This window comes from Hyperolius riggenbachi, chromosome 7 (assembly GCF_040937935.1).
Source record: "Hyperolius riggenbachi isolate aHypRig1 chromosome 7, aHypRig1.pri, whole genome shotgun sequence".
Lineage (NCBI taxonomy): Eukaryota > Metazoa > Chordata > Amphibia > Anura > Hyperoliidae > Hyperolius > Hyperolius riggenbachi.
In genome coordinates this window covers 86,952,100-86,977,261 of record NC_090652.1, presented here as the reverse complement: position 1 = coordinate 86,977,261, position 25,162 = coordinate 86,952,100, and the positions used below count along the sequence as shown (strand labels likewise).

General features: G+C 43.1%; 1 protein-coding gene across 1 annotated transcript in view; it reads right to left on the bottom strand.

The window, feature by feature from the left end:
• The window catches only part of ERN2 (endoplasmic reticulum to nucleus signaling 2), a 101,645-nt gene that overhangs the window by 26,387 nt on the left and 50,096 nt on the right, over positions 1 to 25,162 (bottom strand). The window contains exons 4-12 of the mRNA XM_068244251.1: positions 24,270 to 24,342; positions 18,443 to 18,515; positions 13,505 to 13,627; positions 12,035 to 12,136; positions 5,463 to 5,724; positions 4,312 to 4,390; positions 2,586 to 2,733; positions 1,994 to 2,112; positions 170 to 355 (exon numbers count right to left, since the gene is read on the bottom strand). Of these exons, the coding sequence (XP_068100352.1) occupies positions 170 to 355; positions 1,994 to 2,112; positions 2,586 to 2,733; positions 4,312 to 4,390; positions 5,463 to 5,724; positions 12,035 to 12,136; positions 13,505 to 13,627; positions 18,443 to 18,515; positions 24,270 to 24,342 (1,165 nt within the window). The remainder of the gene's footprint in view (positions 1 to 169; positions 356 to 1,993; positions 2,113 to 2,585; positions 2,734 to 4,311; positions 4,391 to 5,462; positions 5,725 to 12,034; positions 12,137 to 13,504; positions 13,628 to 18,442; positions 18,516 to 24,269; positions 24,343 to 25,162) is intronic.

Below are 25,162 nucleotides of genomic sequence, written 5' to 3'. Positions count from 1 at the left end.
GCAGTTAACAGGAGTACCTGATTACGAGCTCTTAGCAGGAACAGGTACCTTTTTTTTTTCTCAGATAAACTGTTTGTCTTATGCAGTGAAAGCCGACTCAGGAAACTGTCCATACACTAAATTACACTAGCAACAAGGATACTTCTATGTAATGATGTAATTCACTTACCTTGGGGTAAGTTAGGCCAAACAGCACCCATCCCCCCAGAAGAAGAGTCACTATTCCCATCATAAGAAGATTAGTCACTGAGGAATCTGGAAGAATGATTCCCACATCTTCTCTGTTAGTTTCCATCTTTCCCCGCCCCTCCATGCCATCCTGCGAGGTTCCACCTTGATTGTGTGGGGGCAGGAACTGCAATGGAGTGAGAAGGGAACATCAGAGGCCAGTTACAGGAAGCCAGACACTGCTGAGAGGTTGGTTTTCTACCCGGAAAAAGAATGGCAAGAATCTGATCGGTAAGTCTGGGTGATGAACCTTTTGCCCTCTAGTCCTCTACTTGGACAACATGTCAATGGCTGTAATTTATCCCCAGCGTATCCCTTAGCGAGACATCTCTTGAGCATCCTATCCTATCATCTCCATAGAGCAGAACATGCTTCTCAGTAGAAAACCCATATAGTGATCTTTTAACAAACGGTTGCCTGAAACGATGGTGAATTATTCAGTTGAGAAATGTCCGAAGGGTCTATAATTACGATGCCACACAATAACAGTATGGCTCAATACCACAAAATATGGATGTCTGGAATGCATGCTAAACAATGCATAGTTGATCAACCACAACCTCACTATTCCAGCTTATGATCACTATGTCCCAACAAGTTCCAGTGGGAGGGGATTGGTAGATGGAGGCGTCAAAAAAGTATGAAATAATTAAAAACTGTTTGAAGTCTACTTACCTCTCCCATGGATTTCAAAGCAGCCAATATAACTCGGGTGAGATTTCAAGAGTGTATTGCACAAAGTAGGGTCAGTCTACGAGTGTCACAAGCATGTTCAGCTTCATCAAGTCAATAATAACCATAAAAAGTGCCTTTTGGTCAGAGAGAGTTACACTAGAGCGCTTCAGTAGAGGCTGGTGAGCTTGAGTCTAACTCTCTCTGGCCAAAGGGCACTTTTTGTGGTGGTTATTGACCTGATGAAGTGGGAAATGATCATAAAACACATCGTCTGACACTTTGTGCAAAAAACAAACCCCTCCTCACCTAAGTTATATTGGTTGCTTTGAAATCCACAGGTAAGCAAACTATACCCAATCCTTTTTAAACAGTTTTCATTTTTTCCTTTAATGGGGTGTTGGGGAAGTTGTATTTTTATATTTTTAGCGTAGGACCTACCTAACTACCAGTAGTGTACTCTTCAGGAAGCCTCGTAAGCCAGAATGGTGATGAGAATTTCTCTGTAAGCTTTAACAGTGGTTGCAGTTCTTATACAACCCTTAATTTGTGAAGGATTCTCTTGACATCTCTAAAGCTGAATACGCACCTCATCTTCCTGCCGGTGGGTATATGCAACGTCACATGACGGACATGACGAGCGTTCAAGCAATTGCAGTACTTGCACGGGAGCCGTCGGGGATCTTAAAGATCCGTCATAGTGAATTGGTTGTTGTCGTAGCGCGTCGACAAACGTCATTTGCCTAAACGCGCGCCTGTACCCACGTTGTGAGATTGCGGATACGATCGCTAATCACAAAAAAAAAAAATATTGCATAGTGGCTACGGGTCTTTATCCTGGTATTACAATATATTGCACTATTGGCTCCTGGTGTTTTGTCTCCCTTGTGTTTTCCCAGTCCACATCTCTCCAGTGAGGAAGGAGCTTTTTATGCACCCAATTACATCACTTCAAGCAAAAATCTGATAGGAACCTACCCATTTCTAGTCACGACCATCACAGTGTATAGCCCCCCTCCCCCCCATGATGCCCACAGAACACTTCTGCCATCTTCCCAGAACAGAAGCAACTACTTTGTGACAGAAAGCTTACATCATCAAACAGAGTCCTGGGTTTTGGTCCACCGATCACAGGCTCTGCATCTCTCCGCTTTGTCTCAGGAAATGCTCTCAGCATTGTGGTGTGAACAATATGGGGCACTTCATGATGACCTAAAGGACAAACACCACATTACTATTAGTGTAACATAACCTACTAATTACCACAAACTGATATGAACCTGCCTTCACGTCAAACATTTCAATTTGGTGCAAGAGGTTACAAGGATAAGTGTACCGCTAGTTATAACATGAATGTATCAGGCCACCTCACGATGCTCCTTGATTGGTAATCTATAATAAAATTCCAAAGCGTCAGCTGTATGCCCTTCCATCCTGCACATGCCTCCTCCTGCCCCACCCTGATTGGCCACAGCACTGATTGGCTGCGGCCTGCTCTAATTGGGCGCAGTGCTCATTGGCTGTGGCCTGCTCTAATGGCTAATTTACAATGGGGCACATTGGCTGCACTGCTGTTCTGAAGGGGAAACATATTGGTTAATGAAGCTTCCTCATTGGATTAGGAAACGGTTCACACAGAGCAAATTGTAATGGGTTATTCCAGAGTTCCCCGCCCATTCACTTACCTATGAGTAACCACTGGCTGGCAGACACCACGCTGCCCTGTGGGTATTTCACATCTGTGCTGGGTGTCATATGGAACTTTGTGGACTCCTTTAGGGTGACATCCTTCGTGGTGGGACCCTCTGCCCGCGCCAAGGTGATGCCACGTGGCTGAATCATGTGACAAGAGGGAAACACAAACTTTACACAGGAAGACAACTGCTTGCCAGTTTATTTTAATAATCAGTAGTTCTGAGATGTTCAGGAAAATTCCAAGTTCTTATTCACAGTTAGAAAGACTTAAGGGACCCTGAGCTCTCAATAAAAATGAAATTTGTACTTACCTGGGTCTTCCTTCAGCCTCCCCCCCTTAGGCCGCAAGGTCCCCCAGCATCCTCCTGGTACCGGAGCCGGGACCAGGACCACGGAAGGGACCAGGAGGATGCCAGGGGACCCCACAGCATACGGGGGCTGAAGGAAGACCCAGGTAAGTCCAAATTTCATTTTTATTGAGAGCTCAGGGTCCCTTTAAAGAGACTCCGTAACAAAAATTGCATCCTGTTTTTTATCATCCTACAACTTCCAAAAGCTATTCTAATGTGTTCTGGCTTACTGCAGCACTTTCTGCTATCACCATCTCTGTAATAAATCAACTTATCTCTCTCTTGTCAGACTTGTCCGCCTGTGTCTGGAAGGCTGCCAAGTTCTTCAGTGTTGTGGTTCTGTGATGCATCTCCCCCCTCCTGGCCCCTCTCTGCACACTGCCTGTGTTTTATTTAGATTAGTACAGCTTCTCTCTGCTCTATTATCTTTTACAAGCTGGATAAATCCTCCTCTGAGCTGACTGGGCTTTCACATACTGAGGAATTACATACAGGCACAGCTGTCTGCACTCTGCAGGAAGAAACAGCCTGTCACTTCAGTGGAAGATAGCTGCAGGGGGAAAGAAACACACAAATGATCTCTTGAGATTAAAAAGGAAGGCTGTATACAGCCTGCTTGTGTATGAATGTATTTTCTATGTGTGGACATACTGTACATCAACCTACTTCCTGTTTTGGTGGCCATTTTGTTTGTTTATAAACAAACTTTTTAAAACTGTTTTTAACCACTTTTAATGCGGCGAGGAGCGGCGAAATTGTGACAGAGGGTAATAGGAGATGTCCCCTAACGCACTGGTATGTTTACTTTTGTGCGATTTTAACAATACAGATTCTCTTTAAAGCTAACATGTTCCCCTTTTTGGTATCAATTTTGTAGTTCACAATTCTACTTTCATTACACACAAAAAAAAAAAAAAAAAAAAAAAAATGATCTCACTATAAAGCATACATAAGTGAAATTGGCTTGAGCTTTGAACATATATTCAGTAGCGTTGGTGTTCAAATTTGGCACATCGAATTCGAACACCCGAATACTGCCAAACACCACACTGCAGCATTATTTCAGTACCAAACAAGTGGACACGATCAGTACACTACGCGTTTCACGTGACACTGATACCTCCTTCCTTCAGCTTTGGAAGGAGGAAGCATCAGAGCCACATGAAATATGTCACGAAGGGCAAGCAAGTGAATTGCCCCTGTCCCTGTCTGCTTGTTTGCTACTGAAATGGTGCTGCACTGTGGTGTGCGGCAGTATTCGAGAGTTTTAATTCGATATGCCAAATTAGAACACCAAAACTACCATTTAGCTATAACGTAACAGGTAACATGAGAGCGGTTCTTTTCAGAGTGAGGATATACTCACCACAATAGAGACCCCCTCGTGGATGAGTGAGGTGGAGGCATAGAATCCGCTGGTGTGCTTTCCCACGTACAGAGACGGCCTGGAATGAATTAAGAAGCCCATTCAACATTTAGAAAAATCTAGAGGCAATATGGCCAAACTGGAAACCGTACATTTGTGTGGCATGCTGCAGGCAACACATTGGATTAACTAATCTATTTTTAGAAACAAACTTTTGTGAACAGTCCACTCTTCCTCAGACAGGAAGCTAATACACAAAAACTGAACAAAAACAAAAGCCACAAACTTACCACCACAAATACAGATACACAAAACAAAAGGCCTTAAAGGACCACTATCGTAAAATGTCAAATACATGTAAACACATTCACACAGGAAGGATGTTTTTTCCTAAGTTAAACGAGCCACAAATTACTTGATGCTTATACAGCTCACATTCCATAGTAAAGGAAAGGAAATATATAATTTGCAAACTTGCTTTTATGTGCCTGAATAAATTAACTCATTTGCAGCTTTAATACAATCATCTCATTTGAGATAAGTGCATGGCTTTTGACCCCAGTTGGCAGAACTCGTTGTGCTGTAAATTCTTGGAATGCTTTGATCTCTGTCTACTAGCAGAAAATATAGAAACTAAAAGCAGAAGTCCTCTGTCATCGTCTCACACTGCCCCCTAGTGACTAGTGGCCATAAACATACATTACAGTAGTACTAATTAGAAGCAAGGAAATAGAACACGTAAGATATAAAAAAAAAGTGCTAAAATATATTGGCCTGGAGCACTTACAAGCCTCTAATTAAATTGGCTGATAAAGAGTTAATAGAGATGAGGTGCTTCATATCGTTTCTTAAAGGGAACCTAAACTGAGAAGGATATGGATTTTTCCTTACCAGTTGCCTGACTCTCCTGTTGATCCTCTAATACTTTTAGCCACAGCCCCTCAACAAGCATGCAGATCAGATGCTCTGACTGAAGTCAGACTGGATTAGCTGCATGCTTGTTTCAGGAATGTGATTCAGCCACTACTGCAGCCAAAGAAATCAGCAGGACTGCCAGGCAACTGGTATTGTTTACATCCCTCTCAGTTAAGGTCCCTTTAACTGACCTGCCCACATAATTTGTCTGTGTCCAAATAATAAAGTGTACTCACACCAGGTGAGTCTTGGTGCTGCTCAGCTCCTGCACGGCCTGGTAATTCCACTTGATCAGCCGGATGTCCTGAGAATTGAATGTTAAGTAGCGCAAGGTCTCCAAGGCCACATTGAGGTACGGGAGCCGCCTCAGGCTGTCCTGGTGCCACATATATAGTCCGACCACAGGTGAGCCATAGTTCTGCATCCACAGCACATCCCCGCTATTCCGGTCAGCTGTAACCAGCAAACCATCCCCAGTGGAGGCAAAATGGGACATCTCTGTGCCGGGAACAAACACAACATCAGGCTGTAAGGTTACAACATCAGATGTTATTACAAGTGCTGTGACTAGGGGTACCGTATTCCTAGGGGAAACCAGAAGGGACAAAGTGCAATAGGGAGAGGATGCACAGAGGGGCATCATCATTATTATCATCATTCTACTAGAAAAACAAATAAAGACTTTCTGATGTCAGCACACGGCGCTATTTTTTGCAAATTAAAGCAAATGTAAAACGATTCTAAAAATAAAAAAAAAGTTACAAACTCACCTATGTAGAGGAAAGGCTCCGGATCCTATACAGCCTTCCTTGTCCTCACCCGGGGTCTTCATTCCAGCGCTGTCCCCGGTTCAAATTTGCCACCTCCAGGAGCCACCGGAAGGCTTCATGCTAATCAAGACGGGTTGCTCTGTACCTTTAGGCCACTTTCCCACCAAGACGTTGCGTTTTAGGGGACGTTATGGTCACATAACGTGCCCCTAACGCAACGTATGGTGGCGTTGAAGTTGGACGTCAGATTGAGCTGTGTTATGTGGCTCTCAAAGTAGCCGCTCCAGGTTAGTGATAGGAAGTCCGGATCTTTTTAAGGATTCTGATCATTTGAATCGGATCATTGAAAAGATCCGGATCTTTGAACCGAATCATTTGAATCATTTTAGTAGGGAAGCAGACTGGGTGAAATGACTAGCAGGACAGGACTTTACCTGCACTGTACATTCTATATGTTCCGGTTTCTTCCAGACAGACATCCACTGTGAACCGAATCTTTCATTGTGATGATCCGGATGATTCAACTCACAAAAAAGATCCGGATCAAATGAACGATTCGTTCATGATCCGGACAACACTACAGTCCTACCACAAGTCTCTGCAGTGCAGTGAATATTAATTATATCTTATCATATCTTTTCTAGATCATAAGCTAACAGTCAACATGGTTGTCAGAAATAACAACATTATTTTCCTCTCTTTTATAACTTCCAAGCATTACATCAACCTAACATGGAGCTGAAGTTTAGTTCTATAAACGTTAATGGTTTAAATTCACCCTTCAAACGGTTTGCTTTAAATAAAGATTTATTGCTTTTAAAGCCAGATATCTTGCTAGCACAAGAAACACATTTAACTGATAGTACACAAAGTTATTGCAAGCTAAAAGAATATCCAACTATTATTTTTAACAATTTTCATAAGAAGAAAAACAAAAACAAAAATTTGCTTTCCTAAAACAGAAAGAATTTGCGATAATTCAGGTTGGAGTGAGCTTGAGATGTCTCCCAGAGCATCACTGCTGAATATATGCAAATTAACCATTGTACCCTTAGAAGCTAAACACACCTCCAGAACCGCTGGAATGCAATGATGTGTCAGCTTGTTAAATTGTACAGAGCCATAATAATCCAACATGCATACAGACTGTTTCGGATTGTTTGATCCTCATCAGTGCATGGCATGGATTAATTTGGCTCTATGGAGTAGGGCTTGTAAACCGAGAGGTACAGACTTAACATCTTAGTAAGGGGGCTTTTAGGACCATTGTAGTCCCTTACACACTCCAATGAGTTCTGGGTCACCATGAGCTTGCTCATAAGAAGAAAAGAGGACTGTTATTGGCTTTTCATCAACGACTTTCTGTAGATATTAAGGAGATCATTAAAGATTCTCAAAGTAGATATATCATTATTGTATGCATTATAGATAATGAACCCATAACAATTGTAAACTTATATGCTCCTAATACGAGACAATTAACATTTATTAAGTCAGTCATTCATAAAGCCAAACTTAAAGCACAAGGTTCACTTATTATTGCAGGGGACTTCAATATTTGTATTGACCCAAAACTAGATTCTACGCATCCCAATATAATAAAGGTCCCTTCATTAAATAAAACCCTCCATATAGAGAACCTCTTTGATCCCTGGAGGACTCTCCATGCTAATGAAAAAGATTATTCATATTATTCCCATGTTCATAAATCCTGGTCCCGAATAGATTTTTTTTTTTAGTAGATAGAATATTGCTACAGTCTGTAACGGATGTACAAATTCATCCGATCACTTGGTCTGATCATGCCCCTATTACACTTTCCCTACGGTCCAACAAACCTCAACCTTCAACAGGATCTTGGAAGATGAATAGCTCACTATTTGCCACACAAGATAGTCGACAATATATAAGTGACCAACTTAGAGAATTTTTTTCTATTAGTAAAAGTGACCAGATGGATACTTCTACAGTATGGGCTGCTCATAAAGCTTTTCTGAGAGGTAGATTGATTAGGCTGGGAGCCACTAGGAAGAGAAATAAATTAGAAAAAGTTAATAACATCCTAACTCAAATAAAATCTTTGGAAAGTTCTTTAAAAGACAAATTTAATAGTGTATTGCATGAGGATCTCTTTAAGCTCAGACAGGAATTGAGGATTTTACTACAAGATGATTATCAATATATGCTATCAAAGGTTAAACTCTCCCAATATTCACAGAGTAATAAAGCTAATAAAAAATTAGCAAATATATTGAAACATAGACAAGCTAGAGCTAGAATTAAGAGTATAATCCATCCTCATACAAACAAAATATTATATAATCCAAAGTTCATAGTGGATGCATTTAGTGATTATTATAGTGATTTATATAATCTGAAATTGGATCAAAGTATTCCTCAACCTACCGAAATTATTATTTATAGTTTTCTGAGCTCTTTAAACTTACCAACTATTTCTATAGATCATCTGAACACCTTAAACTCTGACATTTCGATTTCTGAGGTAATTGCTGCCATAAAAAGTATGAAACCTAATAAGGCTCCTGGCCCAGATGGGTTTACAAACAATTATTTTCAGACTTTTCAGGTCCTTCTGGCTCCCAGACTATGTAATTTGTTTAATTCATTCATTCAGAAAGGTGCATTGCCTAAAGAATACCTCTTAGCTAGAATTTCTATTATACCCAAACAAGATAAAGATGATAGTCTTACTTCTAGCTATAGGCCTATATCTCTTCTAAATGGAGATACTAAATTATATTCAAAAATTATTGCTACGCGACTTCTAAAGATTCTACCTACTGTAATTGGTCTTGATCAAGTGGGCTTTGTGAAGGGTCGGCAATCCAGTGATGGAACAAGACGGTTCATAAACCTATTACGTTATACAGATTTAAATAAGGTGCCTTCTCTGTATCTTTCTCTAGATGCAGAGAAGGCATTTGATAGGGTTCATTGGGGATTTCTTTCAGCAACACTTAAAAAATTTGGGATAGTGGGAAATATTCATCAAGGGATAATGGCATTATACACATGTCCTACGGCTGTAGTGTCATCTAATGGATTCACATCTAAAGAATTTCTTATAATTAATGGGACACGACAGGGATGCCCTCTTTCCCCATTGATATTTACTCTAATAATGGAGACTTTAGCAACTGCCATTAGAGATAACCCCGAAATACAGGGTATCCAAATAGCTGAATATCATCATAAAATTGGGTTATTTGCAGATGATACCATCCTTGCTATTACTAGTCCCAAAATATCTTTACCAATTCTGGTTGAGGTTCTTGGGAGCTTCTCTAAAGCTTCATATTATAAAATTAATCATTCTAAATCATTTATCTTGGGGGTTCATATTTCTAACCAAATTATTAAAGAATTACAAAGTAAATATACTTTTCCCTGGGTTTCAAACTCAATAAAATACCTTGGCATTACACTCTCCAAAAATTTTAATGATCTCTATAAATTAAATTATGCCCCTCTTCTACAAAAAATTAAAAAAGAACTTAAAAACATTTCATTAAATAGCCTTTCTTGGGCTGGCAGTCTAGCAGCTTACAAAATGCAAACCCTTCCTAAGATAACTTATATACTTCGTACAGTTCATATTCCGATTAAACCAAAATTCTTTAAGGAAATAAATAAGATCATAACTGAGTATATATGGAATGGCAAACGACATAGAACAAAGCTTACAGTACTAATGATTCCTAAACGGTTAGGGGGGATGGGTGTGCCTTGCATTAGGGCTATGTACTATGCATGCAACATAGAGATATCAAAAGCTTGGTGGCATCAACGTACTGATCTTCCATTGTGGGTACAAATCGAACAATCCCTCGTTAAAGGTGATCTAAAGAGTTATCTTTTAGCTAATATGATACAGAAAACTATCAAAATTCCTTCTTTTCCCACAATTCAATCCACTATTTCAGCTTGGAGATACCTGATTAAATCCATCAAAAGTGAAGAAGTCATGATACCTTCTATCCCTTTAACAACCTTTTCTTATTTAATTAACACTATTAATCTAAATAGGTGGATTAAATCTGGCATAACTAGTATTAATTTATTAGTCCAAAATGGTAATTTTTTATTGTTTTCAGAGATTGTTAAGAAGTATTCTTTACCAATCACTGAATTCTATACATTTCTTCAATTAAAGCACTGCTGGTCTAAGGTAAAACACAAATTACCCCTGGTTCCCAAAAGATTATTACAATATATTTGTGCTACTCTTCCCTTAAAAAAAGGCATCTCGCTTTGTTATGAGGAACTCATTAAGGGGAATGAACATCAACTCCAATGTTACACTAACAATAGAAATGTAAACTAAAATAACAATCCTTCATATTTAGGAAGCCTCTTTACATATTTCTCGTTTTTCTAAGTGTATAACACATTGGGAAACATTTCATAAAATTTTATTAAGATGGTATGTTACTCCTTTAATTGTATCCAAATTTGCACCAAATAATTCGCCTAATTGTTGGAGGAATTGTGGGAAGATAGGTACTCTTTATCATATTTTGTGGCAATGTCCCTTTATTAGTACTTTATGGCAAGAAATAGTACATTTTATTTTAGAAAACATTTGGGAAGATTTCCAACTAACTCCTCAGTTGGCTCTGTTACATATAGGCATAGATGAAATTCCACTGAATTACAGGCTTGAAATTTCTCAGGTGATCTGTGCCACCAGACATCGAATAGTGTGTGAGTGGAAATCAAGTGACTCCCCATCCCTTTCCCAAGTTATTTCCTTATATAACTTAAATATATCCATGGAGAATAGATTAAGAAAGAACGCATAATATATGCCATAATTTTAAGAGAGGCATCTATGCTAATCCATAATATAATGCTTCTTATTATAATACATTTAATAGCTTTATTCTGACCCACCAATAAATAAGATTGAGGGACTAGAACCTACTTTGATTGTTTTTACTTTTATGTTAATACTGTTGTATTTTCATATTGTGTTAGTTTACCTTGACATGTTATTTCTATTGTGCATATTTCAAGGGAGTTTGAATGTTAAAATATGCGTATGTTATTTAAAAATTTAGCAGATGTCAATGTTGCTCAATTTATTGTTGTATAATTATTTTCTGCTAATAAAAATTTGAAAGTTAAAAAAAAAAAAAATGAATATTAATTAGCCATGTGGCTGGCTGCAGAGGAGGAGGGGAGACCTCCTCTTCCAACATTACTGAGCATGTGCAAACAGTCTAACGCTGCTTAGCCCAGTATAGCGTACAGCATGCAGCACTTTGTTTAAACGTGCTGCGTTACTATGTAACGCAACGTGGGCACTGAACAGCACAATTGATTTTACAGTGCTGTGAGTTGGGCTGCGTTACTGGCTGCTGTAACGTGGGACTTTAACTTCCCACTGTGAAACCAGCCTTAGTGTGAGTGTGTATCTTCAGAAGCACTCAGGGACACGAGTGCTTCTGAAGCCTTCCGAGGGCCCAAAGGCGTATTTGACCAGTTGGTTGAATACCTGCAATGGGAGTGACATCTCTGGAACAAGGGGACAGAGAGAGGACCAGGAAGGCTCTATAGCAGCCTTTCTCAACCTTTTTTTTTTTTTTTTTTTTTTTTTTTTTATCGTGGAGGAACCCTGCAAATAACTTTTGGATCTCAAGGAACTCCTGCAAACAATTTTTTGATCTCGAGGAATTGCTGCATTTTTTTTTTTTTGCAGGAGACTCTTTAAAAAGTAGGTAAGGCTTTTTATTTCACTACACGCCATTACACTGCCACTGTCTTATCCTAGTGCTTTTTATTAATGCGCTTATTATTATTCTGACCCCCAATTAAGTGATTATTTTTACAGTACCCCCTACTATAATGTGCTCTATTATACTTCCCACACGATGAGGGAAACTGCCAGGGAACCCCTGCAGAGTACCCTGGATGAGAAAACCTGCTCTATAGGATCCAGATCCTTCCCTCTCCTTAGGCAATTACATAACTTTTTGTTTTAGAATTGCTTCACATTTACTTCCTATTGCACTTACTATAATCATAGCTGTCATCACACAGTGTGGCGGAGTAATCGTGGAAAGTGGCGTTCCAGCGCAGTTCTCTGGATTTGGTGTCATACATTGTGATCATGTATTCTGTAACGTAAACACATGGTTAATGACCACTGGGCACAAAGCAAGAACATTGGATGTGGGCGGTCTTTGGGAAGTCTGGAGGGGGTGGACTAAGGAAATCCATGGACCAAAAACCGCAAGGGAGACAAAAAACACGAGCCAATAGTGCAATATGTCAACACAGCAGGAAATATGAAGCAAAGAGGGTAATTAAATTTCAGGTTTTCAGAATTATGCAACCCCCAATAAAGCTTATGGAGTATGTCCTACCCCATTCAGGTTTGTGGGCTGTCCTAAAAGGTTGCATTAGGTAGGTTCCAGGAAAAAAAAAAAAAGCTACACTAAAAATACAACCAATATTGGTTGGTGGAGGCACCCAAAATTATATATAAATAAAAAAAATTAGAGGCAGTTTAAGAAGTAGAGATCTGGCTGTTTTACCTTTCTTATAGATCTCAAAGTAGATTGATGCTACTTTCACTTATGGTGCGGTGTAATTGTCCTGCGGCATGAGAGCCTGGAGCTGGACAATTTCACACACCTTGTGGCATGAGAGCCTGGAGCTGGACAATTTCCCACACCCTGCAGCAAAAAAGAGCCCGGGGCAGGACAATTTCCCACACTTTGTGGCATGAGAGCTCGGGGCAGGAAAATTTCATACACCCTGCGGCATGAAAGCCTGAAGCAGGACAATTTCCCATACCCCGCAGCATCAGAGCCCAGAGCTGGACTATTTCCCACACCCTGCGGCAGGAGAGCCTGAAGTAGGACAATTTCCCACACCCTCCAACAAAAGAGCAGGACAATATTCCACACCCTGTAGCATGAGAGCACGAAGCAGGACAATTTACCACACCCTGCGGCATGAGAGCCCGAAGCAGGACAATTTCCCATACCCCGCAGCATCAGAGCCCAGAGCTGAACAATTTCCCACACCCTGCGGCATGAGAGCGTGAAGCAGGACAATCGCACTACACCATGTCTCATTTCCCACAACCTGCTGCAGACAGTGCTGACTGGGTACTTCACATAGCTCCGCCCCCCGCTCAGCAACGTGCTCCCTGCTGGACATGAAGTAAATGACGGAAGTTTTGTCCCTCTGCGCCTCGCACCAGTGACTGTGCTTTCACACATACCGCGTTGCCATTGATTTGTATTGCTGCATAATCCAAGCAGTAGGCATGGATCATGCAGCAACACACTGCAGAGTTTGCAGAGTTTTACTGAACAGGTGCTGGCTTACTGAATAGCAAGAGCCGAGATTCGCACCCTTGTCTCTTGTGTCAGAGGCATAGCCCTTAACCAGTACACTCTTCATTACAATAAAGCGACAGGTACCCCAATCTGCCTGTGTATGGAGAGATTCAGACACGACATAGCTGAACTTACGTGTGCGGCCAATATACAGCAGAGGGGTTGATGGACACAATCCGTCTGATGACTCAGTGGACAGCGTTGTCTGTTTTTCTCCAGATTTCGGATCCACAACAAACCAGGAATCCTGTTTCTTACCTGGGAGAAGAAGAGAAAAAAATAAAATAAATAAAAATAAACCAAAACACTTGCATGTAAGAGATCGTAGGTTTATAATCGTGGCAATTGGGTATGTCGTGCAGCATGGAGGAACCAAACTGCTACATTACTAGCAATACATACAGTCACAATACCATCTCTTGTGGATACACAGCATTTACTGTACACTGCAAGCCCACTCTGACACATGTATAGAATGGGAGGGTGGAGTGAGAATTGGAGGGAGAATTGAACGGGACAGTGGGCCATATGCAATTCAGTTTTTCACCTGAATTTTCTCCTAGGTGATATTTTGAAACTTGTTAATAAAATGCGTTTTAAACCCCCAGCAAGCAAAAAAATACTCAAAATAATTTTGATAGTACCTTTTCTTCTACTTTTTGGGACTTTTCATTTGCAAATTGCTAAAAAACGTATTCTAAATTGAAGATGAAAAGTTATCTCCAAGGAGAAAAGTAAGGTGAAAAAGTGAATTGCATATGGCCCAGTGTGTCAGTGCACAGAAATCTACGCAGCAGAGCAATGTTACACCACATCACTAGCGTCGTGAGGGGGGTGCGACCCGCACCAGGTGGGGTGACCCCAGTCGTCCTAGAGGGGGTGCGCTGTAATGGAGGGGAGAGCCGCAGCTGCGGGGAGGGCAGACCGACCTCTCCCAGGGCTGCCCTCCGTGCTCCCCCTTCCCGACTGCAGAGAGCAATGCACAGGGAAGCCTGTACTAATCTGCTCACCTACCTGGTTCCAATCGCCGCTCGCTAGCCGCCAGTCTCCTCTCTGCATAGACGCGGATATACATGCTGCTTTCAGCTAAACAGGAAGCAACATGTATATCAGCGCATGCAGAGAGGAGACTGGCGGCTAGCGAGCGGTGATTGGAACCAGGTAGGTGAGTAGTTTGGTACAGGCTTCCCTGCGCATTGCTCTCTGCAGTCGGGAGGGGGGAGCACGGGGGGCACCTACCTATCTAACCTATACTGGGGGTGCACCTACCTATCTAACCTATACTGGGGGGCAGCTACCTAATCTAACCTATACTGGGGGGCACCTACCTATCTAACCTATACTGGGGGGCAGTTACCTATCTAACCTACACTGGAGGCACCTACCAATCTAACCTATACTGGGGCAGCTACCTATGTAATCTATACTGGGGCACCTACCTATCTAACCTGTATTGGGGGCACCTACATAGCTAGCCGATACTGGTGGCAACTATACTGGCTACCTATATTGGAGGCACCTACCTAACTAACCTATACTGGGGGCTCCTACCTATCTAACCTATGCTGTGGGCGACTATTCTGGCTACCTATATTAGCCCACTGCCTTACTGTATCAGTTAGTTACATTACAGGTACCCCCACCCATGTGATGTCATGTCCACACCCATTTGTTTGCCACTGCGCGCTTTTTTTTTTTTGGGGGGGGGGGGGGGGGTGTCAAACACCCTAGCTACGCCACTGCACTACATTACAAATGTGCAATGATGCCATCATGATATAACGAAGTACAATCTGTAATGAAAAAAAAGAAAGTAATAAAATGACACCACAGTAGAGTGAAGCCTCTGGTTACTCTGGAGACTTCTTGGATCTTCCCCAACCCCTCCATTCTTGCAAGTGAACCTTAGGAAAGGGAAAACATGCATTGGCACTGCTGTGTGTTCCAAGAGGTTTGCAGAGAGTTACCATGCGGAACCACCTCGTCATCCAAAAGACCAAACTAGCATGTTCAGACCGCAAGATGTGATGTAGTAGGAGACAAATCAATGGAGGTTGACACTGCAAGCAATCCGGTTTATTATTAGGTGCAAAACAAGCATACAGTTATATATGAAAGTGCTGATCCGTGCAACAAAGAATATAAGGTGCACATTCTGGTCCCGGTGGGCATACAGTGGAAGATAGGTGGTGGGTGCTGGGAACAACTGCTTGATAGCGGTTTCGCGCTACACAGTGCGCGTCTACAGATGCTTAGCGCAGGTCTGGGATCTTCCTGAATTAATATTTAGGTGTCTGCCCCTTCTACGTACATGCAAATTTTCACGTATAACACCCTGGACACCTCACGCGGAAATTCATGTGTATGTGATGTACACAGAAATGACATCAGACACCTGAATATTAATTTAGGAAGTCCGCAGACCCACGCTTAGCCACCATAGAAACGCACTGTAGCGCGAAACAGCTGTCAGACAGTTGTGCCCAGCACCCACCACCTATCTTCCTCTGTATGCCCACCAGGACCAATATATGCACCTTATATTCTTTGTTGCACGGATCAGCACTTTTATATATCGCTGTATGCTTGTTATGCACCTAAAAAAACAGATTGCTTGCAGTGCTGACCTCCATTGATATGTCTCCTACTACCCCTCCATTCTTGCACAGGGTCCCTCTGAACACATCAGCCAAAACATGTTGTATTTGTTCTCAGAGGCCCCCGACCCCACTGCTGCTGGCCGGGACCCTCTTCCTCTTTGTGGCCTTGCTCCTGTCCATGTTGTGCTCATACCTCCATGAACAGGAACATGGCCACGAAGACAGAGAGGGTTCCAGCTGGCAGCAGACTCCTGGAGCATCCAGAGGCTTTTCACTACTTGGGTATTTTTTTTTTTTTTTGTAAACTCCGGTTTATTACTAGGTGCATAACAAGCATACAGTTATATACAGTGTTCTCCCCAGAATTTTTTTCCAGCCGGGTGGTATGAAAAAGTAGCCGAGTGGGTCGGCACGGGGAAATTTGGTAGCCTTCTCAAGTTACCAGAGCACGCTATGCTGCCCTACCGCAGCATAGCGTATGCTCGTCTCTATCTCTGTCCACTGTTACTGTTTAGTTTCCAGTTGGTATTGGTCGTGGGGTATTGCAGATAGTGTGCAGGGGCCACATATAATCATTTATTAAAAGAAATGTCCAGAGAGTTATAAAACAAAGATCTACTTACCTGGGGCTTTCTCCAGGCCTTGGCAGCCGTTCTGTGCCCTTGCCGCAGCTCCGGTATCTCGGGATCTCTTCCGTTTCAGATGGCGACCTTGCCGGCCTGGCAGTACTGTGGTTGCGCAGAACACTCCATCTGGCGAAGTCGGCATCTCCAACAGAGGGGATCCCGGGACACCAGAGCTCTGGCGAGGGCACAGGAAGGCTGCCAGGGACTGGAGGTAGTAAACCTTTTTCTTTAACTCCGAGGACATTTCCTTTAATATATTATAATCTTCATACGTGGCCCTTCCACGCTATCTGTAATATTACACAACACCCCCATTTACCTCCCAGCACCCCCTTGCGATATCGTGCACATCAAATCATATCCATGGTCAGCCAGTGAACATCACAGCCGAGAGAGGGTGAGAGTGTATATATTACACACACACACACACACACACACACACACACACACACACACACACACACACACACACACACACACACACACACACACACACACACGACGATGGATATGATTTATGCACGTACGTACAATCTGCAGGCTGTGATATATATGAATTTCCATTAAAATGACATGTATCTATTTTATGTAAAAGTACTTTTTGTAGCTGCATGTGTTTTTAATAGTATTATCAGCCCCTGCCCCCCAGGTTTTGGAAGTACTTTAGTTAAGACTGCAGCTTTAGTGAATAGAGTGGTAGTTATTGCATTTACTCCATACAGTGGCTGCAAATGACACTTGGCCCTTTTGGACACTGACTGATAAATGTATGTCAGGCTGAGAACTTGATTGTGTATTCATTGTCCTTGGACTCAATTATACCCAAGGGACAGGATCAAGGTTTCATTCATGCTTCATACCTCTTCCTTCAGATGGTCTGTTGAATAAAATGCACCATTCCTATTAAGTTACAGTTAATGGTATTGTAGTTAGAGTTGATTTAAAAATGGGAATAATCACAGCTGCCTGTGGACAAGTTAATTTAAAATTTCAAGGCTTCTGAAGATCCATTAGTATGACAGATTCAGTATGATAAAGCAAAGAGTGTAATCCATTGGCACATGCTGGATTATGAGCGATCGCTATAGCATATAGGCTCAGGGATTGTTCCCCCTTCATTTGCGGCTGATCTGTTTCGAAGTATTATTTTTAAATTTCCAACTGTAAGAATATAATCACAGCGTGCATATAGAAGCCGATTCAGCTTCAGCCGTCAGTGTAGTGAACTGTGCGCGTACCTGTCTTAAGACGTCTCTCTCTGCACAGCTCACAGACACATGGCTCTGCAGTCGGCAGCCAGCGCTAATGGTCACGCCTCTTATGCGCTGAGCCAATCAATGCACGAGCTCGTCGAATAACGCGAGGTCTCGTGCGCATGAGGAGGAGAAGCAGCGCATCCCGACTTTCGGGCACTAGTCAGCGACGAGAGCGGCTCGCGGTGAGAGGGACACAGCGTCATCAGCCGCGGGCAGTAATTTATTTTACTTGGGCACGGTACAGCGGTGCATGCAATTCACCAGCCGGGCGGTAATTAAACTTACCCGGGCGCTCCGCCCGGCTGATTGACCCTGGGGAGAACACTGTATATATGAAAGTGCTGATCCGAGCAACAAAGAACATAAGGTGCACATTCTGGTCCCGGTGGGCAGTGGAAGATAGGTGGTGGGTGCTGGGCACAACTGCCTGACAGCAGTTTCGTGCTACTGCATATCAAATATGATATGCATGGCATTATAATATGAAAGTGCACAAGGGGGTGAGAAGCCAGCATGTGTAAAGGTGTCACTCAAATTTGGATGCATGTACAAGGCTTTACAGCTGTGAAGGACCAATCAGTGATATTGTACCTGTATAGAGGATCCCATCAGAGCTGCGGCAGGGAGAGGACTGGACCAGTTCCTGAATGGTAAAGGGCAATTTCTACAAAATACAACAGAACAGAGAACAGTTAGTCATTTTCACTTTCATATAAAAACAATAAAAGAAAAAACGTAAAGACAAGATGTCAGGAACCGGCCCACGGCACACCTGCGTATACGGTTCCCGACTGCGGGTTTGACCAGATCGAGAGGGGAAGCAGCCTTAGTCGAGCTACCACAAGGCTGTGACCTCTCAAACACTTCTCACTGCCACCACTAGCTGTTGCTAGACACGTCCACTCGGCTGTCGAGTGCTCAGCACGCAATCCGCGTTTTCGTATTCGGGTCAGCTCTGCGCTGTAGGCCGAATACGGGAACGCCACGCACACACACACAGTTGCAATCTTACACGGTAGTGAAGCAAAACCACTAAAAGTCGTTCCGAAAGATACTGTTAGCCACTCCGAGACTTCCCACTCAGCTGTCGAGCGCGGAAGTGCCCCATACACACAATGCAATTACAATCTTATACGGTAGTGTTTCTCATCATACAATCAGGCATGGACTTATGCACCGTTACACTTCAGTCTCCTCTACTAGGCTATGAGTGTTATTTAATAAGTTTGACTTCTGCTGTACTAAACTAACGATTTAATATTCCAGGAAAAAGGTGGAACAATGCAGAAAATAATCTATACAAAAGATTTACAAAAACAAGGTAAAAGTTACAAAGTTACAAGTACAAAGATACACACAAAACAAGTTGCAAAAATAAAAGGGAAATAAACGTAAAGTGAACTTTTACCAGCGCCAATGTCCAACCGTGGAGGGACACGGATTTACCGATTCGATTGGGATCAGCTCTGGCGATGTTCTACCCTCAAGAGAAGATAATTTTTAGGCATCTGGCCCTGCTTTTTATACTGGGATATATGCCTGGAGGCTGCAACTTCATTGAGATGGGGAGGAACCTGTTTTAATTAACTTTTCAGACATAATTTAATTCCCAGAGATCTAACTTCCACATGTAAACGTGTATTTACGCACACACATCAAAGACTTTTTGAGTAAGGCTGTCATATGTAAACTCCTGGCTCAGGCTGGTGTGGTCTGGAGCCAGTTTAGGTGACACATCTGAGACAGTATTCAGACGAAAGGGTCCGACCACCTGTATAGGCTTTAAAGCATTTGTCTGATTAAGTGTTTCCTAATTAGAAGCAGACAATGGTGGCTTCCCCCTGCTGAACAATGAATGCAGAGTTAATTTACATCTACCTACAGACTCACATTAGCCTTCAGTTTCCTCTGGCCAGGTGACCAATTACCCTGAAGCCAGATGGCTTCGATCAGACATACACATGACATGGGCAGAAAAATGAAACATATGGCTTCCATGCGATACCATACGGCGGCTATATTCTGCATATTACCGTACATATCATCATCATCATCATCATGTATATCCTTACACAGGAAAAGGGGGTTCAGCAAAGCAGCCCCCTACTTGTAAACCACAGACCTCCCTGATTAAGTAAAATAAATAAATAAATAAATAAAAAAAATACTAGGTTATAGAGTCCAACATCACAGTAACTGTGAAAAAGTCTTATACCTCTGGCATTTTGCCGCCTCGTCAATAAAGCCAAACCACAAACAAAATGTAAACAATCTGTACAGACTTTTATCCATCACTGTTGAGGGTCCGTTTCCACTATTGCGAATTTGCATGCATTTCCCGAATGCAAATTTGTATAGGCAATACAAGTGGATGGGGCTGTTTCCACTTGTCAGGATTTCTTTGTGGTTTTGTGTGCAGGAAAAATCTGCACAGCAGAGCCATCAGAATTCGCTCGCCACACACCGCTTGGCGATTCGCATACAATTTAATAGGAAATTCGCATGCGGTTTCAGGTATGCGAATATCACCACGAATTCGCATACGATTTTGCATAAAACCAATGTAAAAGCACACAGGCACTGACATGGTTAAATTCACATACAAACAAATGCGACATCGTTTATGAATTCGTAGTAAAATTCCGATACAAACACTAACAAATTTGCATCCGCATGCAAATTCGTTACTGCGGTTTCCGCACCGCACAAGTGGAAACGGGCCCTGACTGAATTAAAAAAATTTTTTAAGTAATGCAAAAAAAAAAAAAAAAAAAGGATCAACATATTGCTATGTATATGGGCAACACATGTAGTTTTGTGGAGAACTCAAGAGTAATACTGTGCGGTAACCACTATTCCATTAGGAATAGAGGGACTAGTGTAGAAGGAGTAGCTCACTTCCTGGTTCAAGACATGGGAACAGAGGCTAAAAGTTCACGTCACCTCAAAGACTTACACAAACATAAAGCTATAGATTATGGGACTTTTTATATATTTTCTACCTTGGAGTTGGGCTTTTATAAAGTGTAGAAATGCTAATTTATAGAATCAAATACAATAGAAGAGTATGTTTCACAAGCAGTTCTGCTTTGAAGCAGAATTCCACACATTGCCATTTGGAAGGACAATTGAAGCCTAGTGTAGTTAGGTGTATAGTAAATACCCTTTCAGCAATGATCGCTGGATTTTCTTGCTTGAAGAGCCGTGTCTGAGCTGACACACGGCTATGAGCTACACTTTAGGTGTGCAATTTCTAGTGGACCCATATGTATAAATAGAATATGGACTGTTATGAGGCATTAGGGTGAGTTTCACACCGGGGCATTGCAGTGCACATCCTGTAAATCAAGGACCGCAACTGAGAGGAAAAGTCACATAGGCCTCAATTCACTAAACTTATCTCCTGTCTTTAATGACTCTTCTAGAGTTGTTACCATGGTGATAAGGCATGTAGTATTCAGGAAACATTTTACCTCAGGCAAGCCTAAAGTTAACTCTTCTGTCTGTAAATTAAAGGTCCGTACACACGCCGGACTTTAGGCAACGACGGGTCCGTCGTTGCCTCCCGCTGGGTGGGCGTGCCAGCGACAGTCCGGCGTGTGTACGCTCTGTCGTCAGACTGATACGGCTGTTTCTGAGCGATCCGCCGGGCCAATTACCGGTAACTCTCCAATCCTTAAAATAACTCCAGAGTTAAAGACAGGCTGTTAATTAGCTGCATGTGAAAATAACTACAGAGGAGGTAAATTAACTACAGAGGAGGTAAATTAACTACAGAGGAGGAACATTAACTACAGAGGAGGAACATTAACTACAGAGGAGGAACATTAACTACAGAGGAGGAACATTAACTACAGAGGAGGAACATTAACTACAGAGGAGGAACATTAACTACAGAGGAGGTACATTAACTACAGAGGAGGTACATTAACTACAGAGGAGGTACATTAACTACAGAGGAGGTACATTAACTACAGAGGAGGTACATTAACTACAGAGGAGGTACATTAACTACAGAGGAGGTACATTAACTACAGAGGAGGTACATTAACTACAGAGGAGGAACATTAACTACAGAGGAGGAACATTAACTACAGAGGAGGTACATTAACTACAGAGGAGGTACATTAAAGGGAACCAGAGAGGAACGGGGGGTGAAAAAAGAAACAGATTTTATACATACCGGGGGCTTCTTCCAGCCCCATAAGCCTGAATCGCTCCCACGCCGCCATCCTCAGCTTCCTGGATCCGCCGGTACCGGACCCGTCACTTCCGGCGGACGCGGCCAATTGTCCGCATCACAGGGGCTCCCTCCATACATGTACGCATGCGGCTGCGCAGTTAACAGCCACATGCGTATCTGTATGGGGAGAGCACCCTGTGATGCGGAGAATTGGCCGCGTCCGCCGGCCGACTTGCCGACTCGCGGCAATGACGGGACCCGGTGGCGGCTGATGCAGGCAGCGGAGGAGTGCGACGTGGGAGCGATCCGTGCGTATGGGGCTGGAGGAAGCCCCAGGTATGTATATTGCATCCTCTCTGGTTCCCTTTAACTACAGAGGAGGTACATTAACTACAGAGGAGGTACATTAACTACAGAGGAGGTACATTAACTACAGAGGAGGTACATTAACTACAGAGGAGGTACATTAACTACAGAGGAGGTACATTAACTACAGAGGAGGTAAATTAACTACAGAGGAGGTAAATTAACTACAGAGGAGGTAAATTAACTACAGAGGAGGTAAATTAACTACAGAGGAGGTAAATTAACTACAGAGGAGGTAACCATTTGCCTCGATTCACTAAGATCATGCTAGAGATAATAAGGCAAGAGAAAACTTACCTCCACACGTGAGAGAGTTATCTTACCTCTTCATTCCTTAAGTTACCTCTCCTGTAGTTAATTTACCTCCTCTGTAGTTAATTTACCTCCTCTGTAGTCATTTTCACATGCCGCTAATTAACAGCCTGTCTTTAACTCTGGAGTTATTTTAAGGATTGGAGAGTTAATTTAAAGACAGAAGAGTTAACTTTAGGCTTGCCTGAGGTAAAATGTTTACTGAATACTACATGCCTTATCACCATGGTAACAACTCTAGAAGAGTCATTAAAGACAGGAGATAAGTTTAGTTAATTGAGGCCATTGTGTGTTACGCGTGTGATGCATGTGATGCATCATATACAGTATATAAGGGATGCTTTACCACAACGTAATCGCACAGGTTATCGGGCAACACGCAGCAGACCTCGCATTACTCCGCTGGATTCTGATGCACCGCACTGCTAATGCATCAATGTGAATGTACTACAGGCAGTCCCTGACGAATGAGATGGGGACTGTAGGTTTGTTCTTAACCTGAATCCGTTCTTAAATCAGAACACTGTGCAATCTCTGCCCCTTGTACCTCCTCTGTACCTACCCACCTGTGCCTCCAATATCCCTCTCTATGGCGAACACTAGGAATCCAGCGCAGGAGATTTGGGCGCAGCCGGCGCCACCATAGACCGTAATAGGAATTACAGCTATAGCGGACGCACAGTGAGCAGCTTCAGTGCCGTTAGAAGACAGAGCTGGAGATACTTTTAAAACACTATAATTCAGCCACCAGCAATAGCTGGAAGCCAAATTACATCATTCTCCACCATCCACGTGGACCTGGAGGGGGAACAGTAATTAACACCGCCGGGACTTGTGCAGAAGCAGGATAAGCCATATACCGACTGTATCCTGTGCCCATGTCTCCCGGCGGCGATTTCGCTCGTATGCCTCTATGGGGCCTCTGCCCCACTGTACCCCTTTATGTCATCCCTCCCCTACTGCTCTCCCTCAGTCCATTGCAGAGAATGCGCAGAGGAAGCAAAAGCGCTCTTCTCACCTGCTTCGGGTGTCTCCAGAGAGGAGTGACCTCTTCTCACCTTCACTGTTCCCCCTAGTGCCGGCTTCTCATAATGCATCATTACACGTGACCCTGGAACCTAGGGGGAGTCATGACAGCGAGATGAGGTTGCACAATACTGGAGGAGTGCAAAGCAGGTGAGACAAGCTCTACTTCCTCTGCTGCGCATTATACTCTGCAAGCCGAATGGGGCTGAGAGAGCACAGGACAGGGAGTCCCCGACAGTGTAGTCACTGCGCCTGGTCGGCAGGCTATGCATACGTTGTGTGCTTATAAGACGAGGACTCCCTATCTGCCAGTATAATTGCTTTTTCGATTATATTGTTATAATTGCTTTTTCGATTATATTGTTATAAAAGTAGCTTGACAAAACTGACTAAATTGATTTAAATGCCCTCCCCGCTACAAACTCTCAGGAAACATCTCTTCAAGTAAATGATCAGACGATGGCCATCCATGTATAACACACATACTTGGTGAATGGAGCTAGGTGGGGTTCTTTAACTCAAGAGACTCACCATCAGTCCTTCCTTGTTTCTTCCTCCTAAGATGTACAAGCTGCCATCACTGGGGTCCGCCAGGAAGTCAGGTCTGTAACACAGGTGCGATATATTACCATGACAATCTACATCAGTCGTAAGAGAGCAACAGGGTCTTCAATAATCATAAGATGCTGCAGTATCAGGAACAACAATACCCCTTCTGTCTGCAATACAAACTGCGTCAAGCAGGGTCAGATTTTCCATTAGGCACATGCTGACAGGCTCTCGTCTAGAGGCGCTACTATTTGGAGGGGCTTCAATTCCCAGTAGATGACATCCATAGAAAAGTCAACAAAAATGCCTGCCAATTCCAGTGAAATCATCATCACCCCATTCAATACCTCTCCATACTAGTTAAGCCGCATCTACACGCGTAGATGCGGCTGCGATGTTCCTTATCAAATCGAGCCGCTGATGCGGCTCGATTGATAAGATCCGACAGGACGGATCTCCGCACCGCCGATTTCCTGCTCGCTTCCTGCGAGGGGAGAATGGCAGGGAATCGAGCGGAAGATAAGCGGCGCTGGCGGGGAATAGAATCTGGGGGACGCGGCGGGCACGCGGAAGAGGCGATCCGGCGGCTAATCGAGCGTGTAGATGCGGCTCGATTAGCAGCCGGATCGCCTCTTCCGCGTCCCCGCGCCGGATTCGATTCCCCGCTCGTCCCCGCCGGCGCCGCTTATCTTCCGCTCGATTCCCTGCCATTGTCCCCTCGCGGGGAGCGAGCAGGAAATCGGCGGTGCGGAGATCTGTCCTGTCGGATCTTATCAATCGAGCCGCATCAGCGGCTCGATTGATAAGGAACATCGGAGCCGCATCTACGCGTGTAGATGCGGCTTTAGAGCTTGCAAAAAGTCCCATTTTATAAA